At 40.4% G+C, this 26939-nt stretch overlaps 2 protein-coding genes across 2 annotated transcripts in view; one reads left to right on the top strand and one right to left on the bottom strand.

Moving 5' to 3' along the window:
* CDK19 (cyclin dependent kinase 19) overlaps positions 1–26939 on the bottom strand; it is a 265331-nt gene that overhangs the window by 201264 nt on the left and 37128 nt on the right. The gene's annotated exons all lie outside the window — the stretch shown is intronic.
* On the top strand, positions 1491–23329 carry AMD1 (adenosylmethionine decarboxylase 1). Its single transcript, XM_043890140.1, has 9 exons — positions 1491–1910; positions 16516–16602; positions 17514–17640; positions 18633–18735; positions 19722–19764; positions 19863–20007; positions 20120–20212; positions 20294–20449; positions 21126–23329. Exons 1-9 carry the CDS (start codon positions 1801–1803, stop codon positions 21264–21266), a joined length of 1005 nt encoding a protein of 334 aa, XP_043746075.1. The 5' UTR covers positions 1491–1800; the 3' UTR covers positions 21267–23329.

Raw genomic sequence — 26939 nt, 5'->3', positions numbered from 1 at the left:
CCCAGTCTGAGTTGGATGCTTTTAAAAACATGGCAAGAGTAGCTGTATGTACCTTCTGCACAATACAGCTTCTTTCAGCAGATTTGACATAGAAATGTGAACAAATTCATGTTCTTGTAAGACAAGTACTAACTACCCAGCAGGGACTCTAGAGTACACACTCACACTACATCTTCTTCATTAAGTTTTTCATGCTTACAACATTGTCTTATTTCACTTATAGTTGAGGAAGTCTTTCTCTAAGGATGATAAGGAAAAGTCCTTTGTCTCGTGACAGTGCTGATTTTTATGTCAGGTTGGGTTTTTTCCTCCCATATTTCTAAGTAAAAGTCACAACTTTGTTACCACAATTTTGCCACCTGGGGTTAAACTGTTTGACTACTACTTGATAACTTTTACATTTTACTTGATCACTGAAATTAGATTCATGACTCTAAATCACGACTAATCATCACTCTGAATCCTTGTTAATTTCCACGCAATTTCAGATATTTAATTTTTACCATTTTTTGTTGAATGACTATTCTTTAAATTCTATAGTGCTTCACAATATTCAAGAGTTTCACAGAGATGATTTCATATAGTCCCCTCTATTTCCCCTACCCATTTACGCCCCCAAACAATTTCAGATTCTATTTAATAAAGCAGGTTCTAGAAACAGTTTTGCAGAATAAATTCCCACCAGTTGACCTAATAGAGCACGTTGTTGCCAGTGCCTCACGGCAGCTACTGAGCTCGGCCAACTCCGAGGCTTGGCGAGCCACATGGTGGGAGGTAGGTAAAGCCGGAGCCCTTCAAGGCTGGGCGCCACGTTGCTTTTCCCTTTTTGAATAGGGAGACAACGCTTCTGGCTATTGTGTAAATCGGCCGAGAACTGCGTTCATCCGCACATGAGCTAAAGCGTGATCGGAATTAAAGCGCCTTCTAATCCGACCCTTTGGCAACATGTGCGTCACGGACTAATGTTGAGTTTTAATGCCTGGCTTCGTTCGCCTTGGGGAAACACTTAAGAGAATGGCCGAGTACCTCAGCAATCTCGGCGAAGTGCACGAGATCAAAACGACCACGCCATCCCAGCAGTGGCCACAGCCCCCACCGAACCCCGCCAACTCTCTGGAGGACCCACCCTTGTTCCCCGCTATAACCAGTTGCTTTACGCAGCGCTACACAGCCTTCCCTCAGTCCGTCCCCGCTCTCCCACCCACTCAGCATTCGACCCCAGGCTCTTAGTCCCCAGTCGGACAACAGACAGCCGTCTCCCGCCCAGCGGCCACCCTGAACCCTGAACCGCAACGCGGCTGGCTGCTCCCCGCGCTGCTAGCGGGCGGGCGGCCAGCCAGCCGCAACTAGGCGGCTGGTGATTGACAGGATGCTGGAGCAATCAGCTGCAAGGGCGGGACGTTGCGTCACTTCCTGTTCTTTGGGGTTTAGCCGGGGTATATAAATTCGCTGCTCACGCAGTGCTCTCGCTCCCACAGTATGGCCGGCGACATTAGCTAGCGCTCGCTCTACTCTCTCTAACGGGGAAACAGCGGACTACAAGAGACTGAGCTGTATCTGCCTCTATTTCCAATAGACTCACGTTCAACTTTCGCTCACCCACACACACAAGGCCGGGAAAATTTTATTAATCCTTTTTTTAAAAAAAGTTAATATAAAATTATAGCAAAAAAAAAAAAAAGGAACCTGAACTTTAGTAACACAGCTGGAACAATCCGCAGCGGCGGCGGCGGCGGCGGGAGAAGAGATTTAATTTAGTTGATTTTCTGTGGTTGTTGGTTGTTCGCTAGTCTCACGGTGATGGAAGCTGCACATTTTTTCGAAGGGACCGAGAAACTGCTGGAGGTTTGGTTCTCCAGGCAGCAACCCGACGCAAACCAAGGATCTGGGGATCTTCGCACCATCCCAAGGTGGGTGCTCGGGGCTCTCGCCCACAGTCGAGTCTGGGGGACTGTCGCCGCCTGGGAGGCACCAGCCTGAGGCGGGGGGCCGTGGCTTGGGTTCCTATAGTCTTCAGGTGGGGGCAGGTCCGCGTGCGGGAGGTCGTTTTGGCAGTCGTGGAAAGGGCCCCAGCACTGGGGGTGAGCAGCCAAAGGTCCACGCGGGGCCCGATCCAGCTTCTCCCGCCACCGTTGCCGGGCCGGGCGCTGCCCGGGGGGAGGGGAGGAGGCCGGCGCAGCCGCGTGCTCAGGTAACGTCCCCGGCGCGGCGTGCGGGGCGGCGGGCAGCGCCGTTCCGGGTGGTTTAGCGGCCCTCACCTTCCGACTTACTCCCCACCGGCCGGATTTGGCGGTCCGGGACCCCGGGTGGGGTGTCCGGAGGTGGGGGCCGCGCGGGCTCCCTCCCGGCAGGTGTGGCTCGGCGGGCTTAGTCAGGCGCTAATTCGGGCGTGTCCGCCTCGGGAGTGGAGGAGGGAGGGAGCGGAGCGGATCGGGAGCCCGATTCGTTCTCTCGCGTGCGGCGGGAAGGGGTGTGTGTGGGGGGGCCGGCCCGGACGGGGCCGAGGGACTGACTAACAGGCCTCCCGCCCGCGGTCGGCGCTGGCAGCATGTGGCGCCCGGGCGGCGGGGATTGGGCGGGAGCAGCTGTGCCGCAGTGGCTGGGCCGCACCGCCGCCCTAATGTGCTTTGCACCAGAGCCCTTTCGGGGCTGCCCGGGAAGACGGCCGGAGAGCCCACCGAGGCTGGCTCCCGAGTCTCTTGACCTTGGGCTGTGTAACCTGTTACCGAGTCGGCGGAGTCCAGAGTGGAATGAGGCTAGCCTGAATTTACGGGCTAGAGGCGGGTCGGAGCTCGGACATAATACCTTTAATGCCTAATCCTGTAAAGGAATCTGGGGCTCCAGCCTCCCACCCCGGGCAGTCATGCGAGAGAGCTGGGCGATCGCGCAGAAGAGGGCTTGTAGTGGTCTCGATCTCAGCGCAGATGAGGGCGCGGGCGACCCCGATGGTGGCGGGGCCGGCTTCCTCTCCCGGGATCTCGGACCACTAGGCACCCCTCGCCATTCTAGGCTCCTTGGTGCACTAGTGCGGATAGTGTGCCTTGCGGCGGAGGAGCCGGCGCGGCCGCTTCATTGAAAGGCAACGACCAAAGAGCTCCTGGGTCGGACCCGGAGCCTGCCCCGGGGTGTGGGCCAATGGGCGTTTCAGGAATGTTGGCTGCACTCGCCGCCTTTCCTGACAAAAAACAACTGGGGAAGGGAATCTAGGCGGACACGTGCTGCCGGGACTTTTAAGGCGGTCTGTCTTGAAGGAATCTCCCGTAGGAAAACCTCGTGTTAGCTAAAATGTGACCGGTTTCATTTTTCAAGCTTTGTGCGACACTTAAGAGGTCGTAACATGGCCCCTATTCTAGGAAGCAGTTACTTATAAATATGGGGAAGCTTGGTATTTCCTCCATTTCACAGATGGGATATCTCCCTCGTGTTGGTGATACATGCCTTTGGTAAAACGATTGTGATAGGATTATCTAGGAAATACTGTCAGGAAGAACTAATGTGCAAAATTAAGTCATATAATGAATAACAAAATTTTCTGCTCCGGCTCTTTAAATGAGTTGAAGCTTTATTAGTAAGCACGCGTTCTTAATAAAGGGAAGGGAGTGTTTCCTCTCCGAGTTCTTGGGCAAAAACGCCAAAATTTAAGCTTAGGCTTTTTTAGTTAAGAGTTCTTAAAAAAAAAAAAAAAAGAGTTCTCCGAATCAAGGAGAAGGAGAAAGGCTTATAAATGGGCAGCTTGCTTTCTTTTAAATGTTTGAGAACGACTTTTGTACTTTATCAACTGAAATTGTTTTACTGCTTCAGCGTGGATCTTAAAGTGATGGCAAAGGTTATACCTTAAGGGACAGAATGTTGGTTTTGATAAATCTGATTAAGTGCCATAAGTTTTGTAGATGCTTGGAATTCGTTAAATCCCATAGAAGGGTTGTCAGTCATCTAGAAGAGTAATGCATAATGAAATGGTTAGTGCATGGCCTATGGCATGTCTAGATTTGAGTTCAAACATCATCTAATAGCTAGCTGTTTGATATTTTTGCCTCTCCAAAATGGAGAAAATAATGGTACCTCTTCATGGGGTAATTGTGAGAGTTAAGTGGGTTAATACATGCTCAGTACTTAAAACTGTCTGAGACACAGTAACCACTCTTAAGTATTAACATCTTCATCTCCGATTCTTTACCTTAAGGACAGAATCTTTTTCTCTTCTTGTTTTTAAGCAAACCAGGTTAGAGGAGAAAGTATTTCAGTTTATAGTCAAATAGGCAATTTAAAATTACATGGTGCCCAAGCAATTTGATGTATTTTTATTCAAGTAGAAGAGATGGTGAGCTTCAGATTGCTTAATGAAGTTAAATCTTAATTCTTCCACGGAATAATCTTTATTATTTAAATAATAAACTTTAAATAGTTTTTATTTAATGATATAAATGTTAGGAAGGCAGAAAATCCTTTTTACTTGCCTCACATCTCCAACCTCAGTAATTCCACTAAAATGCAAATAGAAGAAAGTCAAAAGACATTCACAGACTGGAATAAAATAAACAAATTAACTATACTGTTTATAAAACATAAAACCTAAGGGCATGGAAGGAGTTAAGATGTCCTAAGAGGGCGTCACTACCAATGCTAAAGACATTTAAAAGGCAGGATATTACAGGAAAATTCCTAGGAAAGTACCTTCCCACATCGATGGAAGAAGAAATAGAAATCCTAATAGTCCTATAACCACTGCATGAATTGACTTAATCACCCATAAAGAAAAATCTAGGCCCAGATGGTTATACTGGAGTGTTCTAACACTGAAGGGAAAAATAATTCCAACCTTTTTCATACATTACATTCATAGTATTACATTCTAATTAGTTAATCGAGAGGGAACACATATCACAGTTCTTTTGCGGTTTGTATAATTTTGATACCAGACCCTAAGGAGAGCTGTGAAGGAATCAAGATTTTCATGCACTGCAGATGGGAATGGGAAACAGTGTATCCACTTGGGAAAATGGTTTGGCAGTTTCTTAATAAGTTACTGTGCCTGCTAAGTTGCTTCAGTTGTGTCTGACTCTTTGTGACCCTTTGACTATAGCCTGCCAGGCTCCTTTGTCCATGGGATTTTCCAAGCAGGAATATTGGAGTGGGTTGCCATTTCCTACTCCAGGGCATCTTCCCAGCCCAGAAGTTGAACCTGCATCTCTATGTCACCTGCATTGGCAGGCAGGTTCTTTACCACTGGAGCCATCTGGGAAGCCCTAATAAGTTAATACATCTCTTATATGATCTAGGCAGTCTAGTCCACTCATGTGTTTGCCCAAGTGAACAGGAAATATGTCCATACAAAGACTTTTACATAAATATGTTCTTAGAAGCTTTATTTTGCAATAGCTCCAGAACTGAAAACAAGTCTCTGTATTCATCCTATAGAATACTACTTGGTAGTTAAAAAAGAGTGATGAACTGTTATTGACACATGCAACAAATGATTGTGCTGGAGAACAACTAATAATAAGCCCCATGAGAAGTCCTTAAGTCCGTAAGATTTCATGTCTATAAAACCAGAAAATGATAGGCAAAGGATGGGAGTTAAGGGAGAATGGTGGATTACAGAGAGGCATGACAGAACTTTTAGGGGTGATGCTAATCTGCCAAAGCTCAGATGGTAATCCACCTGGAATGCGGGAGACCAGGGTTCAATTCCTGGGACGGGAAGATCTCTTGGAGATCTTCCCCCTGGAGTGGGCGTGACAGCCCACTGCAGTATTCTTGCCTAGAGAATCCCCATGGACAGAGGAGCCTGGCGGGCTACAGTCACAAAAGTTATGAAAGTCATAAGTACATCTCAAAATTTCACAAATTGATCCCATCATGTAAGCGGCCTTTATATCTAGGGAATGTAACTAGCCAGAAGTCCCCCTGTGCCTCCTTCCAATTATAACCTGTTCTGCTCTCCACCTAAGGGAACACCACTATCCTGAGTTTTAACACACCATGGTTTTCCCGAGTTTTTTTTTTTTTATAACATGGAATCATTTGGTATGCATTATATACCTCCTTTGGTCAGCATTATGTTTGGGGTTTTTTTTTTAGTTCATTCTCAATGTTGTATAGTATTTTTGTGTCCATACACCACAATTTATCAAATCTACTATTTACATCAATTATTTCCAGTTTGCTAATACAAATATATTGCTATGAAAACTAGTGTAAATGTCTTTTCATAAACAATATGTATGCTCCCCTGTTAGATACATACACCTAGGAATGGAACTGCTAAGTCATAGGGTGCATATAGTGCTTCTCTGGCTGGTAAAGCTCCAGGGTTGGGAAGTTCCCCTGGAGCAGGGATATGCTGCCGGTTCCAGTATTCTTGGACTTCCCTGGTGGCTCAGATGGTAAAGAACCTGCCTGCAATGTGGGAGACCTGGGTTTGACCCCTGGGTTGGGAAGATCCCCTGGAGGAGGGATGGCAACCCACTCCAGTATTCCTGCCTAGAGAATCCCCATGGACAGAGGTGCCTGGTGGGCTACAGTCCACGGGGTCCAGAGAGTCGGACACGACCGAGATAAGCACAGTACAGGGTGCGTATATTCAGCATAAGGGTGCGGTTGCTCAGTATCTTCATTTAACACTTGTGTTGTCTTTTTCATTTTAGCTATTTTGTGCTAAATATAGTGTATAGTGGTCTGTGTATTTCCTTTCAGACTAATGGAGTTGAACATCCTTTTATATCTTTATCCACCATTTGGCTATCTTTTGTGAAATGCTTCTTCAAGTCCACTTCTTTTTCTTCAGGGATGATTTTTCATTTTGCAGGAGTTCTTTATTATAGATGAATTATCTCTCCAATATGTGCATTACAAACATTTTCTATCCTCTGGTTTCCTTTTTCGTTTTATTAATGACAGTTTAGAAAATAGTTCATAATTTTAATGTCCCATTTATCAGTATTTCCACTAATGGTTCGTGGTTTTTCTGTCCTGTTTAAAATAATCTTTGCTCATCCAGAGGTAATGAAGATGTTCTTTTATCCCTGTAAACTTTGTTTTACTTTTCATATTTGGATCTGCAGCCCATCTGGAATTGATTTTTTTAATATGGTATGAAGGAGTAGAATGCATTTGAAGCAAAATTGGCCCATCTTTCCAAGCTTTAATTCCAAGCTGGAACCCACTTTCTGTTAACGTTTCCTACTGTCCTGTAGGCCACTTAGTAGAATTTCCCTTCAGTGTAATCTGAATGAAGTACATAATACTGAGAATCTTTTGTTTTATCTTTTCTGGCATGGCTTGGATTAAATAATACTGATTAATAATATGTTGGAGAAAAGCAATAGTCCAGATATCCAAATGAATAAGACAGGTGATGTTTTCTAAAACTGACTACTTCACAAAGTAATTAAGGTTGAAATATAAAAAGAGGGAGTAGTATATTAGGTTTAACCTGTGGTTTTCTCTACTAGAATTTTCAGATTTCAAATGATGTTGAATAGAAATAGACCTTTATTTCTTAAGAGTTGCTGGACCAGACAAAAGCCTTTTTAAAAGAAATGGCAGCTATGGGGAGGAAGTCTGTTAGAAAATAAGAAATTTTGGTGAGGAAAGATAGTTTGATCTTTCAGGGCTCTAAAATTGACTTTCCTTTTTGCTTTAGAGTTCATCACAGACCTGGATGTAAGAAAATGGGTTCACATGGGAAATTGTAGTGAATGGAGGTAAAGAGAGTAAATGTTTATTACTTGTGGAAGGCTACAGGTGTTTTAGCTATGTGAAAATATGAAAACTAGAATCTGTAATGTTAATATTGGACAAGATATTTAGGACTACTGGCATTTTCTGCTATTCTTTCTTTCCTTCACTTAAATTTTATATGATAAAATCTTCAGCGAAGGACTGGGAGCAGTTGCAAAAATAGTAAATTACACCTCAGCATTAATTTTCCCAGAACTCATGCCTTACTTGACTACATCATTGCAGCATATTGCAATATCAGTAATTTACACTGAAGGAATTTACAACCCTTTGCCAAAAAACCTTTTAGGGTAAATATTTTGTAGTAGAAGGGCTTCCTATTGAATTAAGCTTCTCAATACATTCCTCACAGCAGTTTCAAAAAACTTGAACTGCTATCTTCAGACCACCTTATTTTGAGAGGTACACATTGAAAGTACTAAATCAATGTAGCAGTAATGATGCTAATTTAATTTTTAGGTAAAAGTTTGAGGTGGAGTTACTCTGATTGTAATTACCAGTGCATTCTGGGTTGATTCCTTTGAACAGAAGATGAAAGCTTATTTCTCTGGGTATCTGAATTAAATTCTGGTCAGCCTAGACTTCGCTGAAGAGTAGTCTCGTCTTTCAGGGTGGGTTTGCCTCAGACTGCTCTTAGGACTACTACTGCCGTGGCTGTGGTGTTGAGTTCTGAATGTAAGGTGATGAGTAGAGTGTCTGAAACAGATGAGTCAGGCTGTTGACTAAGGTCACACTTCAGGAAAGCTTCAAATAGTTCAGTTGGGTAACTTTTGGGGTAAATTACTTGATAACCCTGAAACCAGTGATTTTTGCTTAAAGGAGGAAATCTGTTAGAGGAACCTAATCACATGGAGGCCTTTTAAATAAATGCAGGTTTCCAGGCACCATCTGCAGTTTCTGACCCACTATATCTGAGGATAGAATCCAAGGGATAAAAGCAAAACTGTTCTAAAGGGTTTTTTCCATCTGCCACAGCATTCTGTTCCCTCTGTAATTTACTTCTTTTAAAAGTCTAACATTGGCTTCCCTGTTGGTCCAGTGGTTAAGAATTCGCCTTGCAATGCAAAGGACACCGGTTCAATCCCTGGCCTAGGAAGATCCCGCATGCCACAGGGCAGAAAGCCCATGTACCACAACTACTGAAGCCCACTCATCGTAAAGCCTGTGCCCCTCAACAAGACAAGTCACCACAGTGAGAAGCCCCCTGCTCACCACGACTAAAGAAAGCCTGTACACAGCAGTGAAGACCCAGCACTGCCAAAAATAAATAATTATTAAAAAATAAAAGTCTAACATTAACCATTTTAAGTGAACATTCAGTATTAAGTATATTCACATTGTTGTACAAGAGATCTGTCGAACTTTTCATTTTGCAAAACTGAAACTACCCATTAAAGGTTAATTTCTCCTCCCCTCTTCCTCTAGCCTTTATCAGTCACCTTTCCTTACGATTTGACTACTTTGGATACTTCATATGAATGTATGAGATGAGAATCTTATATAAGTGGAAACCTACATCCTTTTGTAGTGGTATTCATCCTTTTCTGACTGGTGTGATTCACTTAGCATGAAATTCTTAGGTTCATTCACTTTGAAGCATGTGATAAACTTTCCTTTAAGGCCACATAAGCCATTTTTTGCATACACCACATTGTCTTTATCCATTAATCCCTTGATGGACATTTGGGTTGCTTCCTTCTCTTGACAGTTGTAAATAACAATGAGCATGGATGTGCAAATGTCTCTTCCAGATCCTGTCTTGAATTATTTTTATACACACACACACACAGACACACACACACACAGACACACACACCCCCCCAGACCCACCCAGAAGTAGAATTGTTGGATCATGTGGTAATTCTACACACACACACACACACACACACCCATGAGCATGGATGTGCAAATGTCTCTTCCAGATCCTGTCTTGAATTATTTTTATACACACACACACACACACACAGAAGTAGAATTGTTGGATCATGTGGTAATTCTACACACACACACACACACACACACACAATTTATTTTTATACACACACACACACACCCAGAAGTAGAATTGTTGGATCTGTTTTTACGTTTTTTTGAGGAATGTTCATAATTTTTCCATAATGGCTATACCATTTTACATTTTCACCAGTAAGTTCCGTTCAGTCACTCAGTCAGTATCTGACTCTCTGTAACCCCATGGACTGCAGCATGCCCCCCCGTCCATCACCAACTCCCAGAGTTTACTCAAACTCATGTCCATTGAGTCGGTGATGCCATCCAACCATCTCATCTTCTGTCGTCCCCTTCCCCTACCCTCATCTTTCCCAGCATCAGGGTCTTTTCAAATGAGTCTGCTCTTTGCATCAGGTGGCCAAAGTATTGGAGCTTCAGCTTCAGCATCAGTCCTTCCAATGAATATTCAGGACTGATCTCCTTTAGGATGGACTGGTTGGATCTCCTTGCAGTCCAAGGGACTCTCAAGAGTCTTCTCCAACACCACATTCAAAAGCATCAATTCTTGGGTGCTCAGCTTTCTTCATAGTCCAACTCTCACATCCATACATGACTACTGGAAAAACCATAGCTTTAACTAGACAGACCTTTGGCAAAGTCATTTCTCTGCTTTTTAATATGCTGTCTAGGTTGGTCAAAACTTCTTCCAAGAAGCAAGTGTCTTTTAATTTCATGACTGCAGTCACCATCTGCAGTGATTTTGGAGCCCCAAAAAATAATCTTTCACTGTTTCCATTGTTTCCCCATTGATTTGCCACGAAGTGATGGGACCAGATGCCATGATCTTAGTTTTCTGAAAGTTGAGTTTTAAGCCAACTTTTTCACTCTTCTCTTTCACTTTCATCAAGAGGCTCTTAGTTGTTCTTCACTTTCTGCCATAAGTGTGGTGTCATCTGCATATTGAAGTTATCCATATTTCTTGATTCCACCTTGTGGTTCATCCATCCATTCACCAGTACTGCACAAGTGTTAAAATTTCTCATTTGCCAACGCTTGTTCTTTCCTTTTTCCTTTTCAGTATCTGACATCCTAATGAGCACAAGGTGGTATCATGATTGTGATTCGCATTGTCTTAGGATTAGTGGCATTGAGCATCTTTTTATGTGCTTATTGGCAATTTGTATGTCTTCTTTGGGGGGAGGGGAATTGTCTATTTAAGACCTTTTGTTTACTTTTAAATTAGATTATTTGTTTTTCTTGTTGCAGTTCCTTATTTATTCCGGATACTAACCTCTTATAAGATGTAAGATTTGCAGGTACTTTTCCAGTTCTGTAGGTTGTCTTTTCATTCTGTTGAGTGCTTTCCTTTGATATAAAAGTTGTTTGATGCACGTCTGTTTGCCTATTTTTGCTTTTGTTGCCTGTGCTTTTTGTGTAACATCAAAGAAAGCTTTGCCAAATCCAATATCATAAAGTTTTTCCCCATGTTTTTCTTCTAAGAGTTTTATAGTTTTGTGTCTCAATTGAGGTGTTTAAATCCATTTTGAGTTATGCAGTGTAAGGTAAGGATTCCGTTTCATTCTTCTGTGTGCAGATCCGGCTTTCCCAACACCAGTTGCCCAAGAGACTGTCTTTTCCCAATCCACAGTCTGTCCTGCTTGCCGCCGCCCCACCCCCACCCCCCCCAACAAAAAAAAAGGGTAGGGGACTCCCCTGGTAGTCCAGTAGTTGGGACTTGGCCTTCCAATGCAGGGTGTGCTGGTTTGATTACCTGGTCAGGGGGCTAAGATCCCATATAACTTGGGGCCAAAAAACCAAAACATAAAACGGAAGCAACATTGTAATAAAGACTTTAAAAATGGTCCACACTGGGGGAAAAAAAAGTAGCTGGTTAGCCATTTCTAGTTTTATTCAGTCAGATGACATAGAAGTCTCTTATCTTAATTGTATCTTTTCCTATGTAAACACTTCAATTTGTTTTATTTTTATTAAACCACAGACTAAAAACTTTTAATATAAAATATGGGAATTACCTGGTGGTACAGTGGATAAGAATCTGCCTGCCAATGGAGGGGACACAGGTTTGATCCACGTGCCTCAGAGCAGCGAAGCCCATGAGCCACAACTACTGAAGCCTGTGTTCTAGAGCCTGCGTGCTGCAGCTCCAAGAGCTGGTGCACCTGGAGCCCGTGCTCTGCAACAAGAGAAGCCGCCGCAGTGAGAAGCCCATGCACTGTAACTAGGGAATAGCCCACGTGCAGCAACAAAGATTCAGCACAACCAAAAATTAATTAACTGGTTAAAAATAAATAAAATATGGCATGCCATTTATGTTTTACTTTTCTGGCACAGTGACTAAGATCATTTAGTCTATGTACTATCATTTGTAGAGAGCATAGTATTTGAGATATTTATCATGAACTGGGTGTGGCTAGGATCCAAAAAAGCTTTATTTAAGGAAAAAAATAAGGGGTTTATTTTTCTATCAAAATGTGACTCTAATAATTTGCTGAAATTCTCAACTGTTTTCTCTCTCCTTTTTATGCTCATGGATAGCATTGTATTGACTTCTTCAATTCTAAATCTGTCACATTTTTCCTGCCCTGTACTTTTTTGAGCCATCAGTTCTCTAGATTGTTTTTATAATCACTTGGTTGGTAGACTCTTCAACTGTGTTTGACTTAGAATGTTTTAAAGCAGTTCCTTCCATACCATGACTTTGAAAAATACTAACTACTTAAGGGTTTCTTTTAGGTGAGGAAGAGTATGGTTGCAGAATTTATTAACAGTGATAGAATGAGTGCAGGAGGATTCTTGTTCCATCAAGATGGAGTAAGCACACTCTCCTCACTACATGCATCTAGAAGCCCTGGACAGAATGCATGCAGCAGCTGAGGACTCTGGAAAGTAAATGTTAGGTGAATTGGAGAAGGAAGCCAAAACTCAAAACATCACTGAAATATCCATGAGTTTGTTTCTTTTTTCTCTCTTGGTATCTCCTGGGGTGGTCTCAAAAGCTGCCAGAAACCCGGAACTGCACACAAACTGAGCTCTTAGAGAGGTCTTTTTCTGGAATGTGGACAAGGAACGGAAGGGGGCCCCTTTGGGTTAGAGAGAGTGGGGAAAATCCCCTTTTTTTTTTTTTTTTTTAAATCCCTTTTTTCTGTATTGCTTTGCCTTTTTTTTTTTTTCCTGTTCTTTCCTGCTGTAGCTCAGGCAGTCCTGTAGCAGACTGCTGCAGAGCCAGGAAACTAAAGCCTGGGCTTTCTAGCCAGAGGACCAAGAAACAGGCCATCTTCACCTCCACCCCACGCTACTGAGCTAGGAGTTGTCGTGGAGATTATGGAGATAGTAACGTAACACATAGAGGTTGGATGAGAACAAAGAGACTGAACTTAACCATTTCAACTGTCTGCTAACATAGTTTTTTTAAAAATCAGCATGCTCCATAGGTTTTGAAGATTTAAAAGCATATAATATGAGGTCCAGGATGCAATCACAAATTACATACAAACAATAAGGAAATTGTCTCAAAGGGAGACAGTCTAGTAGACTTCACCCTCAAGGTGGTGCAGGTCAGGATTTAAAAGCAGTTATCATAACCATGCTATAAGAAGCAATAACACAAATCTTAGCAGGGAAACAGAAGATGGAACTAAAAAATAACTACTGGAATAAAAAGTTTACTGGATGGGCTTGTAGAGTAGAAATGACAAAAGAGTGAGTGAACTTTGAAGATAGATCAGTTTAGGAATGGCCCAGTTTGAACAATGTTGAGAAAAAATTTCAGATGGATACTGAAAATGAACAAATCCTGGTCAAAAGTTTTAGCATTATGTGTCAGAATCACAGAAAGAAGAGTGTATTACGGAAAAAATAATCTGTGTTTAAGTTTATGGGTGGGTTCTATAAACAGCTAAGGTATTAGCAGTGAAATGAGTAAGCTTCACTTACATAGATTAAAATAAGATAACATTTCAATTGGAATATATACATATATATATCTGGTGCTTTAACAGAATAATTCTGTTAAATGAATTTTTTTTTTAAATGAATATTTTTAATAACTCACCCTGAACTATTAAGGTAACATTTTAAAAAACAGTAAAGGATCATGTAGCGATTTAGTTGTTTTTTTTTTCTTTTTTTAAGCTTTTCATTTTATATTGAGGTATAGTTGATTAATAATGTTGTGATAGTTGCAGGTGGACAGCAGAGGAAGTCAGCCATACACATACATGTATTCATTGAATTTCTCTCCCATCCAGGCTGCCACATAACATTGAGCAGAGTTCCCTGTGCTACACAGCAGGACCATGTTGGTTATACGTTTTAAATATAGCAGTGTGTACATGCTGATCCCAAACACCCTAACCATCCCTTTTCCCTATTCTTTCCCCCTAGTAACCATAAATTCTTCTTCTAAATCTGCCAATCTGTTTCTGTTTTGTAAATAAGTTCATTTGTACCATTTCTTTTTAGATTGCACATATAAGGCATGTGATTAGATATTTCTTCTCTGGCTGGCTGACTTCACTCAGTATGACAATTCTGGGTCCATGCATGTTGATCAAAATGGCATTATTAAGTTCTTTTTCATGGCTGAGTAATAATTCCATTGCATTCCTGTACCACATCTTTTTCCATTCCTCTGTCAGTGAACATTCAGGTTGTTTCCATGTCTTGGCTATTGTAAACGGTGCTGCAGTGAACACTGGGGTGCATATATAATTTGGAGCCATATTTTTCTCCAGATATATATATGCCCAGGAGTGAAACTACTGGTTCATCAGTTCAGTTCAGTCGCTTAGCCGTGTCCAACTCTGCTACCCCATGGACTGCAGCACGCCAGGCCTCCCTGACCATCGCCAACTCCCGGAGATACTCAAACTCATGTCCATTGAGTCGGTGATGCCATCCAACCATCTCATCTTCTGTCAACCCCTTCTCTTCCCGCCTTCAATCTTTCCCAACATCAGGGTCTTTTCAAATGAGTCAGTTCTTCACATCAGGTGGCCAAAGTATTGAAGCTTCAGCATCAGTCCTTCCAATGAATATTCAGGACTGATTTCCTTTAGGATGGACTGGTTTGATCTCCTTGCAGTCCAAGGGACTCTCAAGAATCTTCTCCAACACCACAGTTCAAAAGCATCAATTCTTCTGCACTCAGCTTGCTTTATAGTCCAACTCTCACATCCATACATGACTACTGGAAAAACCATAGCTTTGACTAGACAGATCTTTGTTGGCAAAGTCATGTCTCTGCTTTTTAATATGCTGTCTAAGTTGGTCATAACTTTTCTTCTAAGAAGCAAGCATCTTTTAATTTCATGACTGCAGTCACCATCTGCAGTGATTTTGGAGCCCCCAAAAATAATCTTTCACGGTTTCCATTGTTTCCCTATCTATTTGCCATGAAGTGATGGGACCAGATGCCATGATCTTAGTTTTCTGAATGTTTTAAGCCAACTTTTTCACTCTCCTCTTTCACTTTCATCAAGAGGCTTTTTAGTTCCTCTTCACTTTCTGCCATAAGGGTGGTGTCATCTGCATATCTGAGGTTATTGATATTTCTCCCGGCAATCTTGATTCCATCTTCTGTTTCATCCAGCCTGGCATTTCTCATGATGTACTCTGCATAGAAGTTAAATAAGCAGGGTGACAAAATGCAGCCTTGACTGCAAATGTACTCCTTTCCCAATTTATAACCAGTCTGTTGTTCCATGTCCAGTTCCAACTGTTGCTTCTTGACCTGCATACAGATTTCTCAGGAGGCAGGTCAGGTGGTCTGGTATTCCCATGTCTTTAAGAATTTTCCAGTTCGTTGTGATCCACACAAACACTTTGGTGTAGTCAATAAAGCAGAAGTAGATGTTTTTCTGGAACTCTTGCTTTTTCGATGATCCAGCGTTTGTTGGCAGTTTGATCTCTGTTCCTCTGCATTTCCTAAATCCAGCTTGAACATCTGGAAGTTCACGGTTCATATGGTAGTTCTATTTTTAGTTTTTTAAAGAACCTCCATACTGTTTTCCATAGTGGCTGTATTGATTTATATTCCCACCAACAGTGCAAGAAGAGTTAGTTCCTTTTTCTTCACACCCCCTCCAGCAAATCATGGCCATTCTGATGGGTTTGAGGTGTTGCCTCATTGTAGTTTTGACTTGCATTCCTCTTAATTAGTGATGTTGAGCATGTGTTTGTTGGCCATCTGTATGTCTTCTTTGGAGAAATGCCTTATTTGGGTCTCATTTGCCTTTTTCTTAATAAATTGCAAATATGTAGTATAATTGCCTGGATTTTGGTTTGCTTCTTAACATGCTATAGCAAAATGCATCCATCTTACTTGGTGTATGTGTCAGTATAGATTATTTTGAAACAAAATTAAATGTTGGTATTCATAAGAGAGGGAAGATCCCCTGGAAGAGGGCACGGCAATCCACTCCAGTATTCTTGCCTGGAGAATACAGTGGACAGAGGATCCTGGAGGGCTACAGTCCATGGGGTTGCAAAGAGTCGGACGGCTTAGCAGGCATGGAGCATAGTGATTGAACTTAATGTCTAGCCCCTCTCCCCACCCATAGGTCAGGGGCTGGATAGGAAGTTCTAACCTTTTAATCACAGGGTGGACCTTCCTGGCAACAAGCGTCCAGCTTCACTTGCTTCCAAAAGTTACTTCATTAACGTAACATTCATAAGAGAAGGTGGAGCGAGAAAGACAAAAAATACAAAGCATGATTTTAAATCATGGTGAGACTTGTAATTTTTATGAGAGTAGGCAAGTACTGTTATAAATTAATCATCCTCTTTTTGGTTAAATAATAGATCCGAGTGGGACATACTTTTGAAGGATGTGCAATGTTCAATCATAAGTGTGACAAAAACTGACAAGCAGGAAGCTTATGTACTCAGGTAAGTCCTCTGAAATAGTATTGGTTAACTGATTTCAGCGTGAATCATACTTTATATGGGAGAGTAAATTGTTCCTTTATATACTGGTTCTGTAATTATTTTTAGCTTTTTTTTTTAATGTGTAAAATAAAATGTTTACCTCAGGTGTCCCTAGGCAATAGGGTTTTTGAAGTCTTACCTAATAGCTCTTCAAGGTGACTGCCATCTTTATTACCCTGGAAGTTAACAGGAAGTTTCTGCAGAAAAGGGTTGAATGGCATTGTTCCTTTGCCCTCACTTCTTTTATTTTTAGTATGTGCTTCTCTATCAAAGTCTGAAGCAGAATGAAAATTAGCTTCACCATAGAAATAGGATTGCTGTTATTTAAGAGAAGAAAGCCATGCAGTTCTTTTTTAGGTACAGAGATAGAATGTTGGGCCTTGAGGCTATTGTATTGAACATGGTGCCTGCTTTTACTGTCTATATTTGACATATACAGATGTTTATCAAATGCCTGTTAGGTGCCAGGCCCTAAGGAAATAATAGTAAAAGCAAACATTCCTTTCCTCATGGAACTTCCTATCCAGTGAAAAGTAATGAGATGGTTACAGACATACACATGAGAACAGGCAGTTCAAGATGATGTAAAGAATGAATTTAGTAAGTGTCCTAGGTTAGGTTAGGTGAGGAGGAAAATTGACTAGTAAAAGAGGGTTTGTGTAATGAGCTAATCTGCTTTATACCTAGTTTATGTTTCTGTGGGATCTTTCATGTAATAGAAGAGGAAGAATTATTTGCTTCCTTGAGAACTTAATGTTTAAAATTATTAGCCAAAAATTTACACTTTAAATGATAGTCCAATAATAATAGATTAAGCATCTCAGTAGTACATAAACATTGTTATAATATTGTGACTTTCTTTTAAACTGCAGTGAGAGTAGCATGTTTGTCTCCAAGAGACGTTTCATTTTGAAGACATGTGGTACCACCCTCTTGCTGAAAGCACTGGTTCCCCTGTTGAAACTTGCTAGGGATTACAGTGGGTTTGACTCAATTCAAGTAAGTAGTCAAAAAACATTTATCCTTTTGGTGGGGTATAAACTTTAGAGTTCAGTGATGTGCCTGGTAAATAAATTTGTATACTTGTTCAATTGTAATGACTAAGGACACTCACACCATGGAGAGAAAGAATGCCTGATACTCATGAACAACAGAAAATGTGGAGGAACCAGAGAAGGAATTGGGATAAAACTCAAAATGAAAGAAAAGAAAACCAGATACTTTCAGTAGTTAATTCCTTAACATTATTACTATGAATGGTGGGGAAAATAAGAAAAGAAGGGAAAGCAAGAAAAATCATCTAGACTTCATAATAAAGAACTGATTGTATTAAAGAGCAATAGTCAGTTAATTCTTGAATGCTATCAGACTTTATACTTGGGTTTTAATTGCTGTGATAAGATGTTGAATTTTAATATTTAACTTAATTTGTAAATATTACTAAATAATTTACTCAGTTTTTCCTAGGGCAAAGGACAGCTGTCATTGGGACCTAAAACTGTTTTTGTTGATCCTTATAAGATGATCTAAATTGAGCAGTATGTTAATTTTTGGATTACTCTTATCAGCAGTGTGTTAATTTTTGGATCAGTACATATTCTCCCACAACATTTTTATTACATCCCTATTTTAAAGCTCAGAAACTCCTGCTCTAAGGAATCCCCTTGTGGTCCAGTGGTTAGGACTCTGTGTCTCTATATAACACTAACTCATGGGTATTGGTCTGAAACCTTACTCTTTGACACAGTGGCCTTCATTTTTCTCTGTCGGCCAGCACAGTGCTATATAGTCCACGGGGTCGCAAAGAGTTGGACACAACTGAATGACTGAGCATAGGCACACATGAAGTATTACAGTGTATGTTAAGTGTCATTGGGAAAAAATATTTGTGGAAATAGTTTTGGTTTTGATATGTATATGTAGAAAATAGTTGATTGGTTTAGGAAAGGTGACAGAATTCTGTGTGTGAAGTTATCTGTCTGTCTTTTTAGAGCTTCTTTTATTCTCGTAAGAATTTCATGAAGCCTTCTCACCAAGGGTACCCACACCGGAATTTCCAGGAAGAAATAGAGTTCCTTAATGCAATTTTCCCAAGTAAGTTTAAGTAGAATTGAATCCTGCTTCTTAAAGTTAGATGTGTGTGTGTTGTGTGTGTATGCCTGTGTACCAAACATAGCACTTTATATAGTTAAGATAAATGTATCAGTTTAGCTGATTACAAATTTTTGAGTATTTTTGTGTAACTGTTGAAATGATGGGAGAAAAAAAATCAAGTAACTGATCACCTGCCAGATGCAAAACTCATCTTCTAGCCAGTTGCTGTCATTTATGTCTGTTTTAGTGGGTATGAAGGCTGTTATCCCTTCATCCAGAAACATGCCCCATGACTCCATAAACCCATGCTGAGATACTGGTCCATGTTAAGAAACTACCATGTTGAACAGGAGTTGAGCTGGCTCAAGAATGGTCAACTGAAGTGAGTTCGTAGTGTCACTGCAGCTAAATTGGAGAGATTTACTTCTATCCATTTATATAAGCTTTTATTTATAGACCTTCCTTTTTGAGCTTCAAGGACAGGGGGGAGTAAAGGTTACCTAATCTAACACCCTTTTATCCTAGAAGAGGCTAAAATCCTAAGATGATTTTAGTAACTTGGTGCAGAGTCATTCACAAGGATGATTTTAAAAAAGAAAATCTTCAAAAGATTTCTGTCCTACCTGCTCTTATCTCATCTACTATACTAGGCTATATCAGGGTGCCGCGTATAATTTAGTTTAAATATCAACCAACTGTTAACTTACTATGTTGAATGAGGCCTTGAAACACCATGGGAAGGAGGACATACTACATAACTTCCATTTACTTGAGAGAGTAAATAGGTGAGCAAATTCCATTACCTAATGGAGTTTTAGGGGAGAGTAAACCATAGTTTTCTCAGCACCATTCAGACTGGCTTATTAGCTGAAGTGCATCTCTCAATGATAGCCAATAAAATGTTTTCTTAAAGGAGGAGGGGGATCTTGCCTACCTGCTATCAGATGGATCTGTTAAATTTATTTTATGTTCTCCTGCCTCAACAGATGGAGCAGCATATTGTATGGGACGCATGAATTCTGACTGTTGGTATGTTGGACCCAATTTGATGAAAGTTTTGTTTTATATCAGATTTCTTTTAAACTTGCAGTTGTCATTTTTAGAAACTATTTTGTACTTTTATATAGGTACTTGTATACTTTGGATTTCCCAGAGAGTAGGGTTATCAATCAGCCAGATCAAACCCTGGAAATTCTGATGAGTGAGCTTGACCCAGCAGTTATGGACCAGTTCTACATGAAAGATGGTGTTACTGCAAAGGATGTCACTCGTGTAAGCATTTTCAATAATAATTCTGTATCCTGCTTGGCAGCTAAATATTTTGGCTCATTCTCCGTTTCTCTTCCAGATTTGCTTTTAATTCAGTCTTTGGCTTTTTTCCCAGGAGAGTGGAATTTGTGACCTGATACCAGGTTCTGTCATTGATGCCACAATGTTCAATCCTTGTGGGTATTCAATGAATGGGATGAAATCGGATGTAAGTGAGAATATCTTGCTTAATAATTTAAACCTTTAAGTGTGCCCTTTCCATTATTAACACAAAGCTGTTTCTCTTAAGGGAACTTATTGGACTATTCACATCACTCCAGAACCAGAATTTTCTTATGTTAGCTTTGAAACAAACTTAAGTCAGACCTCCTATGATGACCTGATCAGGAAAGTTGTGGAAGTCTTCAAACCAGGAAAATTTGTGACCACCCTGTTTGTAAATCAGGTAATATATTTTTTTCATCGACAATAAAATCTGACAGAAAATAAGGATAGTGAGGCATGTCATAAAATGTATTCTGAGATGCCATATAATCAGCCAGAGATAACCAGAGATACTACTAATTGAGGTGGTTGGTAGATGAGAAGCTTTATGCATGTCATTAGACTTCTGGGCCTTGTTTTATATCTAGCCCAGTTCGTGGGCTCCTCTTATCCTGTTTTCCCTGTTGATAGACCTTGGGGATGGTGGTGACACATAAAGTGTCCCACTGCATCCAGCCCCTAGGAAGTCAGCTAAAATATTTCAGTTCCATGGGGTTGGGTTTTTGTTGTTTTTAATTTTATTTATTTGTTTTTGGTTGTGCTGGGTTTTCGTTGCTGCACAGGCTTTCCTCTAGTTGTAGAGAGCGGGGGCTACTCTTCATTGCAGTGCGTGGGCTTCCATTAACGGTGGCTTCTCTTACTGTGGATCACAAGCTCTAGGGCACAAAGGCTTAGTCACTGTGGTACATGGGCTTACTGGCAGGCAGATTCTTTATCACTCTGAGCCACCAGGGAAGCCCCCAGTGCCACAGTCTTGACTAAAACAGCAGTCTTAAATACTTACTGCATGACTGCTTTGTTTGAAAATATTACTGCAGATTGGAAACACTAATGGTTAATTTCATTTTTTTCCCCAGAGTTCTAAATGTCGCACAGTGCTTTCCTCGCCCCAGAAGATTGAAGGTTTTAAACGTCTTGATTGCCAGAGCGCTTTGTTCAATGATTACAATTTTGTTTTTACCAGTTTTGCTAAGAAGCAGCAACAACAGCAGAGTTGATTAAGAAACATGAAGAAAAAACGCAAAAAGAGAACACACATAGAAGGTGGTGGTGGCTGCTTTTTAGATATTGATACCAAGGGCCATGCTTTCCATAACCACCACCTTGTAGTTGCAGAAAGCCCTAGATGTAATGATAGTGTAATCATTTTGAATTGTATGCATTATTATATCAAGGAGTTAGATATCTTGCATGAATGCTCTCTTCTGTGTTTAGGTATCCTATGCCACTCTTGCTGTGAAATTGAAGTGCATGTAGAAAAAACCTTTTACTATATGAAACTTTACAACACTTGTGAAAACAATTCAATTTGGTTTACACACAGTGTAATATTTCTCCAGGTGTCATCCAAAATTCCCCACAGACAAGGCTTTCGTCCTCATTAGGTGTTGGCCTCAGCCTAGCCATCTGGGACTGTTCTATTAATTGCTGCCAGGATTTTACATCCAGTTACCTCCACTTTCTAGAACCTATTCTCTACTAATGTTATTGAAAACAATTTCTACTTCATACAGATGTTTTTGCAACAGCAATTAAAGTTTTTCTTCCACGAGTCGAGTCCTCTAAGAAAACAATTGGAACTATCCATTCTGTGTATTTATATTTTAACACTGCTTCCTGTACTTGTATTACTTTGATTCCTTCCGTTACCATGGTGTCTCCCCTCCCAACCATACCCCCTCAATAAAGCAATACACTGTTACACTGTGGGTTTTATACTAATCTATACCCCAGAGGGGGAAGGTGGGGGTAGACCCTGGGCTTAATTTTCTTTTAAGGTCAAGGGAGTTTGACATTTTTCATTACCATGAGCTCTTTTGGAATAAACTATTGTTGATTAGCAAAGAAGGTGTATATTGGTACAAGGGTATATTGGCAGAACTGTATGGAAACTGTGCCATTTGGTGTCCCCCATTAAATGAGATGAGCTTCTCCTAAGTACCATGTCTTTATTAACTTGCTAAGTAAGTAGTACAAAAGAATTTTTATCACAGTTTATTAGTGAGGAGATTTAAGATAAGGATATTGGTTTCAACAAATCAAGTCAGCTCAGATGATTCGCTTTAACTTTTACTTTCATAGCCATTTCCACTAATTTCTGTTAACGATATGCCATAAATTTTGGTTCAAAGCAGATTCAGTGTCTTTGCCATCTTGTGACTTAAAAGTTCCCGTGACTTTATGATACATGTAATAGTGTTCTGACTTGGTTCCTCTTGTTTGTTTGTGTTCCTTTCACCATGGAATAGCATCAGGTGATGAATGAGAACTGCTAAGGTTATTCAGACATACTCAGTGCAGCAGAATGCTATCCACAAAATGTTACACAAAATTTCAAAGTGGTTGATGGGAAATGACCTAAAAATACAGGCATAAAAGAGTTGGCATCTTTTAGCTGTATTTGCTAACATTCACATTTAAGCAGTTGATAAAAGAGCAAAGTTGACTCAAATTTTCTATTTATTCTTGTCCTCAAACGATTTTTGATTCTTTCTGGATTGATGCAGTGATGCTTTTGTTCCTTCCGTATTTATAAAGGAAACACTTTTTTTTAGTGTTTCTGAACCTAAAATCTGCTTGGTTTGAAATCAAGTGGTTGGAACACTTGGCTTTTATTTTAAGCACATTGTTGATTCAAAGCTTCATTGAAGAAGCTTTCAATCAATGGATCATTCTGATTTTTTGTAATTACGCACAGTACCTAATGTTTTGGTGCTATTATGAGGACCAATGCTCAAAGTGGATTTTGTTCCTGAACAGTGTCCCAGTAGATTTGATGACATTTATTGGCTTGAGGTCTGATTTTCCTCCCCCTAATAGATTTAAAAGATTTCTATTTCATGTTGAAGACCTGCACAAATTTTGTATGGAACAAAGCCTAGAAAAAAAAAGAAAAATAGATTGAATAGTAATCTAAATTAATCCTAGTATGTATGATAGAGGAGGGAAAACTTTGGTGCCATAATTTCTCTCTTCATGGTGTTGGACTTGAAATGTATTTCTGTACCCACAATGTAAGCTTCAATAAAGGTTTGCTTAATTGATTGTCTAGTGACATTCAGAAAGTTTTCTGTCAATGTATTTTTTTAAATAGTATACATGACCAAATACTAGGCTCTATATAAAGTTTTTATAATTAATTGAAGGAATTAATATTTAATGATTTTTTTAAGGTTATGGGAGATGTTATAAGATCTTTAAGTTCTGGGAGAACAATTTTAAACATTTCGTTGTTGATAGTAGCTTCATAACTGAAGCTGAAAGGAAATCATCTGGGCTGTATCCCAGGTTATCAGAGTAGGAAGAGTGTAAGTAGAATAAGAATGCTAGAGTTTGGAACTAGAAAAGTTTGAAGATGGAATATTCCAGCATTTATTATGGAATAGGTACTTCATGGTGGGGTGGGGAGCAGAGTTTAATTCACAGTTCTTGCAACCAGAACATAGTTAAAAGCTTTCGATCGTTGTGCCATGCAGGTACATATCTCATCATTTGGCAAAATTTCAGTTCTTCAGTCTCATATACAATAAGCTAAAAACTGGAATCTTTATTATATTCAGATCTTTCTTAAGCTTATCAGAGTATTGTCCAAAATTTGAGTTAAAAAAGGTTGATCTTAGGGACCTCCCTGGCGGTCCGTTAAGACTGTGCTCCCAGTGCAGGGGGCACAGTTTAGCTCTCTAGTCAGTGAACCAAGATTCCTGAGTGCCACAGAGCACAGCTCAAAAGAAAATGTTGATCTTAGAAAAGCAAGATGTTAAAGGTGTGTGCAGTCCTACAATGCCAGATTGTTTTGTAGGAACAGGTAACTTGAGTTTGGCAAACACCTGGTGTTAACTGATGAGATTCAGGAGGAAAGACTTTTATTGTCTTAGCCAGATAACGCCACTTCCCAGCTACCCACCTTCAAACTTTACATTTTCATCTGCCTTCTCTTTCTGTTATAATGGAAGAAGTATTAGCCCTTTGAATTCCTAGCCACCCATTTCTGCCTTTAGAGACTAAAGGGGTTCCCTGCAGGCGTGTCCACTGTTGCTCCCCATCAGTTTGTTTTACTTCCCACTTCCGTTTGCTCCTTAGGTTCACTTTGTTAGTCCTTTACAACATGAGAAGTGTCAATTCTTATCCCCAAACTGAACCATCTTCAAACTACTTGTAATCCAATATTTTCCTGAGTGCTCAAACCAGAAACATAGGATGAAACTGAGGCAGTCGTAGAGGTTTGTGATGTAACTCAGATTGGAAGAAAACTACTGGCAGTGTGAAGAGATGTCCAGTATGCTGTTGGAGTAGGACATAGCAGCCTACTCCAGTATTTGTTGCCTGGAGAGTCCCATGGACAGAGGAGCCGGGTGGGCTACAGTCCATGGGGTCACAAAGAGTCAAGACACAACTGAGCAACTGACACACATGTGAGCTAGAAGCCCCCCGAATAGGTTATTTATAATTAAACATCTAAATTGGATGTATACTCAAATTTCTCCTTGAACCACCACACCCTAGCTTGAGTCCTCAATTCTGCTCTGGTACACTGAACTACCTGCTACAAACACCTCATTAGGTAAGATTTACAAAAAGCTGATATATACAAATCTTTACAGTTTTTAAGAATGTATACTCTTGGCCCACAGCCATATCAGGACCAAAGAAAGTTCCCTTATACCACTACCTAAGCAATGAAGCATTACTCTAGGTAGTTTAACTACTATCCAAATTTTTCCACTAAAGAGTAGGGTTCCCTTGCCCCCTCCATCCCAGCTCTGAAACTTTAATGCTTTCATAAATAGAAAGTTTTGAGAGGTTGAACCATGTATTTCTTATTGCCGAGTAGTATTCCACTGTATGAATGTACCACAATTTGTTTAGCTGTTGTGTTAAATGAACATTTTGTTGGTTCTCAGTTGTGAGAAAATATTAATAAAGCTGCTATGAACATTTCCTCATACAAGCATTGTGGCTTCTGAGTGTGTAGTAGTATCTTGTGTTTACTCTACATTTCTCTAATGAGTATGCTCTCTCATATGTCAGCCATTACTGTATTCTGAGAATGAAAATAAGTTTTGTACATTTAAAAATTGGCTCTTTTCATTAATGAGGTATGGAACTATATATTTTGGATACAATTTTTTTCTGTGGTATTTTGTAAGTATTTTCTCCTAGTCTGTCTTCATTTTTCTAATAGTGTCTGGAGTAGTTCTTAAATTTCAGCAGTCATTATCACCTTGTTAAGTGGATCTTCTCTAATAAATTTGCCTTCCTCCACAATGTGATGGTGACATTGTTTTCTTGTAAAAGCTTTATAATTTTTGGCTTTTACATCTTAGGATCCACCTCAATTTTTTCTGTGATACAAGGTAGGGGTCGAGGTTTGTTTTTATCCATATGGTAAATAAATCCAGCACCATTTGTGCTTTTTCCATTGAATTACTTTGGTGCCTTTTATGAATTCTGTATTTCTGTGCAAATATTAAAGTAAGTCTGTTGATTTCTATCTTTTAAAGTCCCGATGGGCACTATGATGGATTAGGATTGGGTTGAATGCATCTGTCATCTTTTTCTCAGAAATGTTTGGTGTAATATTTTGTGTGATTTTGATTGTCATAACTAAGATTTTTTTGATGATAATCTATCAATGGAATTTTTTTTCCAACTGATAACTTACAGATAACAATTAAATTTTTTTGCTTTTGTATCATGAAACCTTGCTAATAAATAAGCTCACTTTTTAAAAATTTATTTTTCATTGAAGGATAATTGCTTTACAGAATTTTGTTGTCTTCTGTCAAACCTCAACATGAATCAGCCATAGGTATACATATATCCCCTCCCTTTTGAAGCTTCCTCCTGTCTCCCTCCCTATCCCACCCCCCTAGGTTGACACAGAGCCCGTTTGAGTTTCCTGAGCCACAGAGCAAATTCCCGTTGGCTATCTATTTTACACATGGTAATTAAGTGTCCATGTTACTCTCAACATACATCTCACCCTCTCCCCTCTCCCCATGTCTGTAAATCTATTCTCTACGTTGCTCACTGGTTTTGAAAGACTTTTATTTTCTTACCTGTTTACCTGTTAGGACCTCTAATAACATGTTAAGTATGAATGGTAAGAGCAGCTCGTGACTACTGTTGGGAAGACTCTTAGGGAGTGAAATTCAAGGGGTACTGTCAGATCAGGGTGGTGTAAGTGGGCATCTAGGAGTAAGTGCGTCCTTGCATTTTGCTCCCTCGGGGTTTTCCTCGCCTCAGCCTTTGCGTGTGCGTGCTAAGTCGCTCAGTTGTGTCCAACTCTTTGTGACCCCGTGGACTAGCCCACTAGCCTCCTCTGCCATGGGATTCTCCAGGCAAGAATACCGGAGTGGGTTGCCAAGCCCTTTTCCGGGGGTCTGCCCAACCCAGGAATCTCACCCACATCTCACGTCTCCTGCTTTGGTAGGTGGGTTTCGTACCATTAAGGCTTGTGCATCCCAATTTTAAGAAGAAAAGAGTAGTCCATCAAGAATGCTGTTGGTTTTATGTAGGTGCCTAGATGGATACCTTTTGAATACCTACTCCTTTTGAATACCTACTCAAAACTTGGGAATCAGTCATTTCACCTCCTTTATTTACAAAAACAAGAAGGGATGGGGAGGGAGGCAGGAAGGGGTATCGGGATGGGGAACACATGTAGATCC

This window comes from Cervus elaphus, chromosome 28 (assembly GCF_910594005.1).
Source record: "Cervus elaphus chromosome 28, mCerEla1.1, whole genome shotgun sequence".
Lineage (NCBI taxonomy): Eukaryota > Metazoa > Chordata > Mammalia > Artiodactyla > Cervidae > Cervus > Cervus elaphus.
The sequence above is the reverse complement of the archived record's forward strand: the minus strand, read 5'-3'. Positions and strand labels throughout refer to the sequence as shown.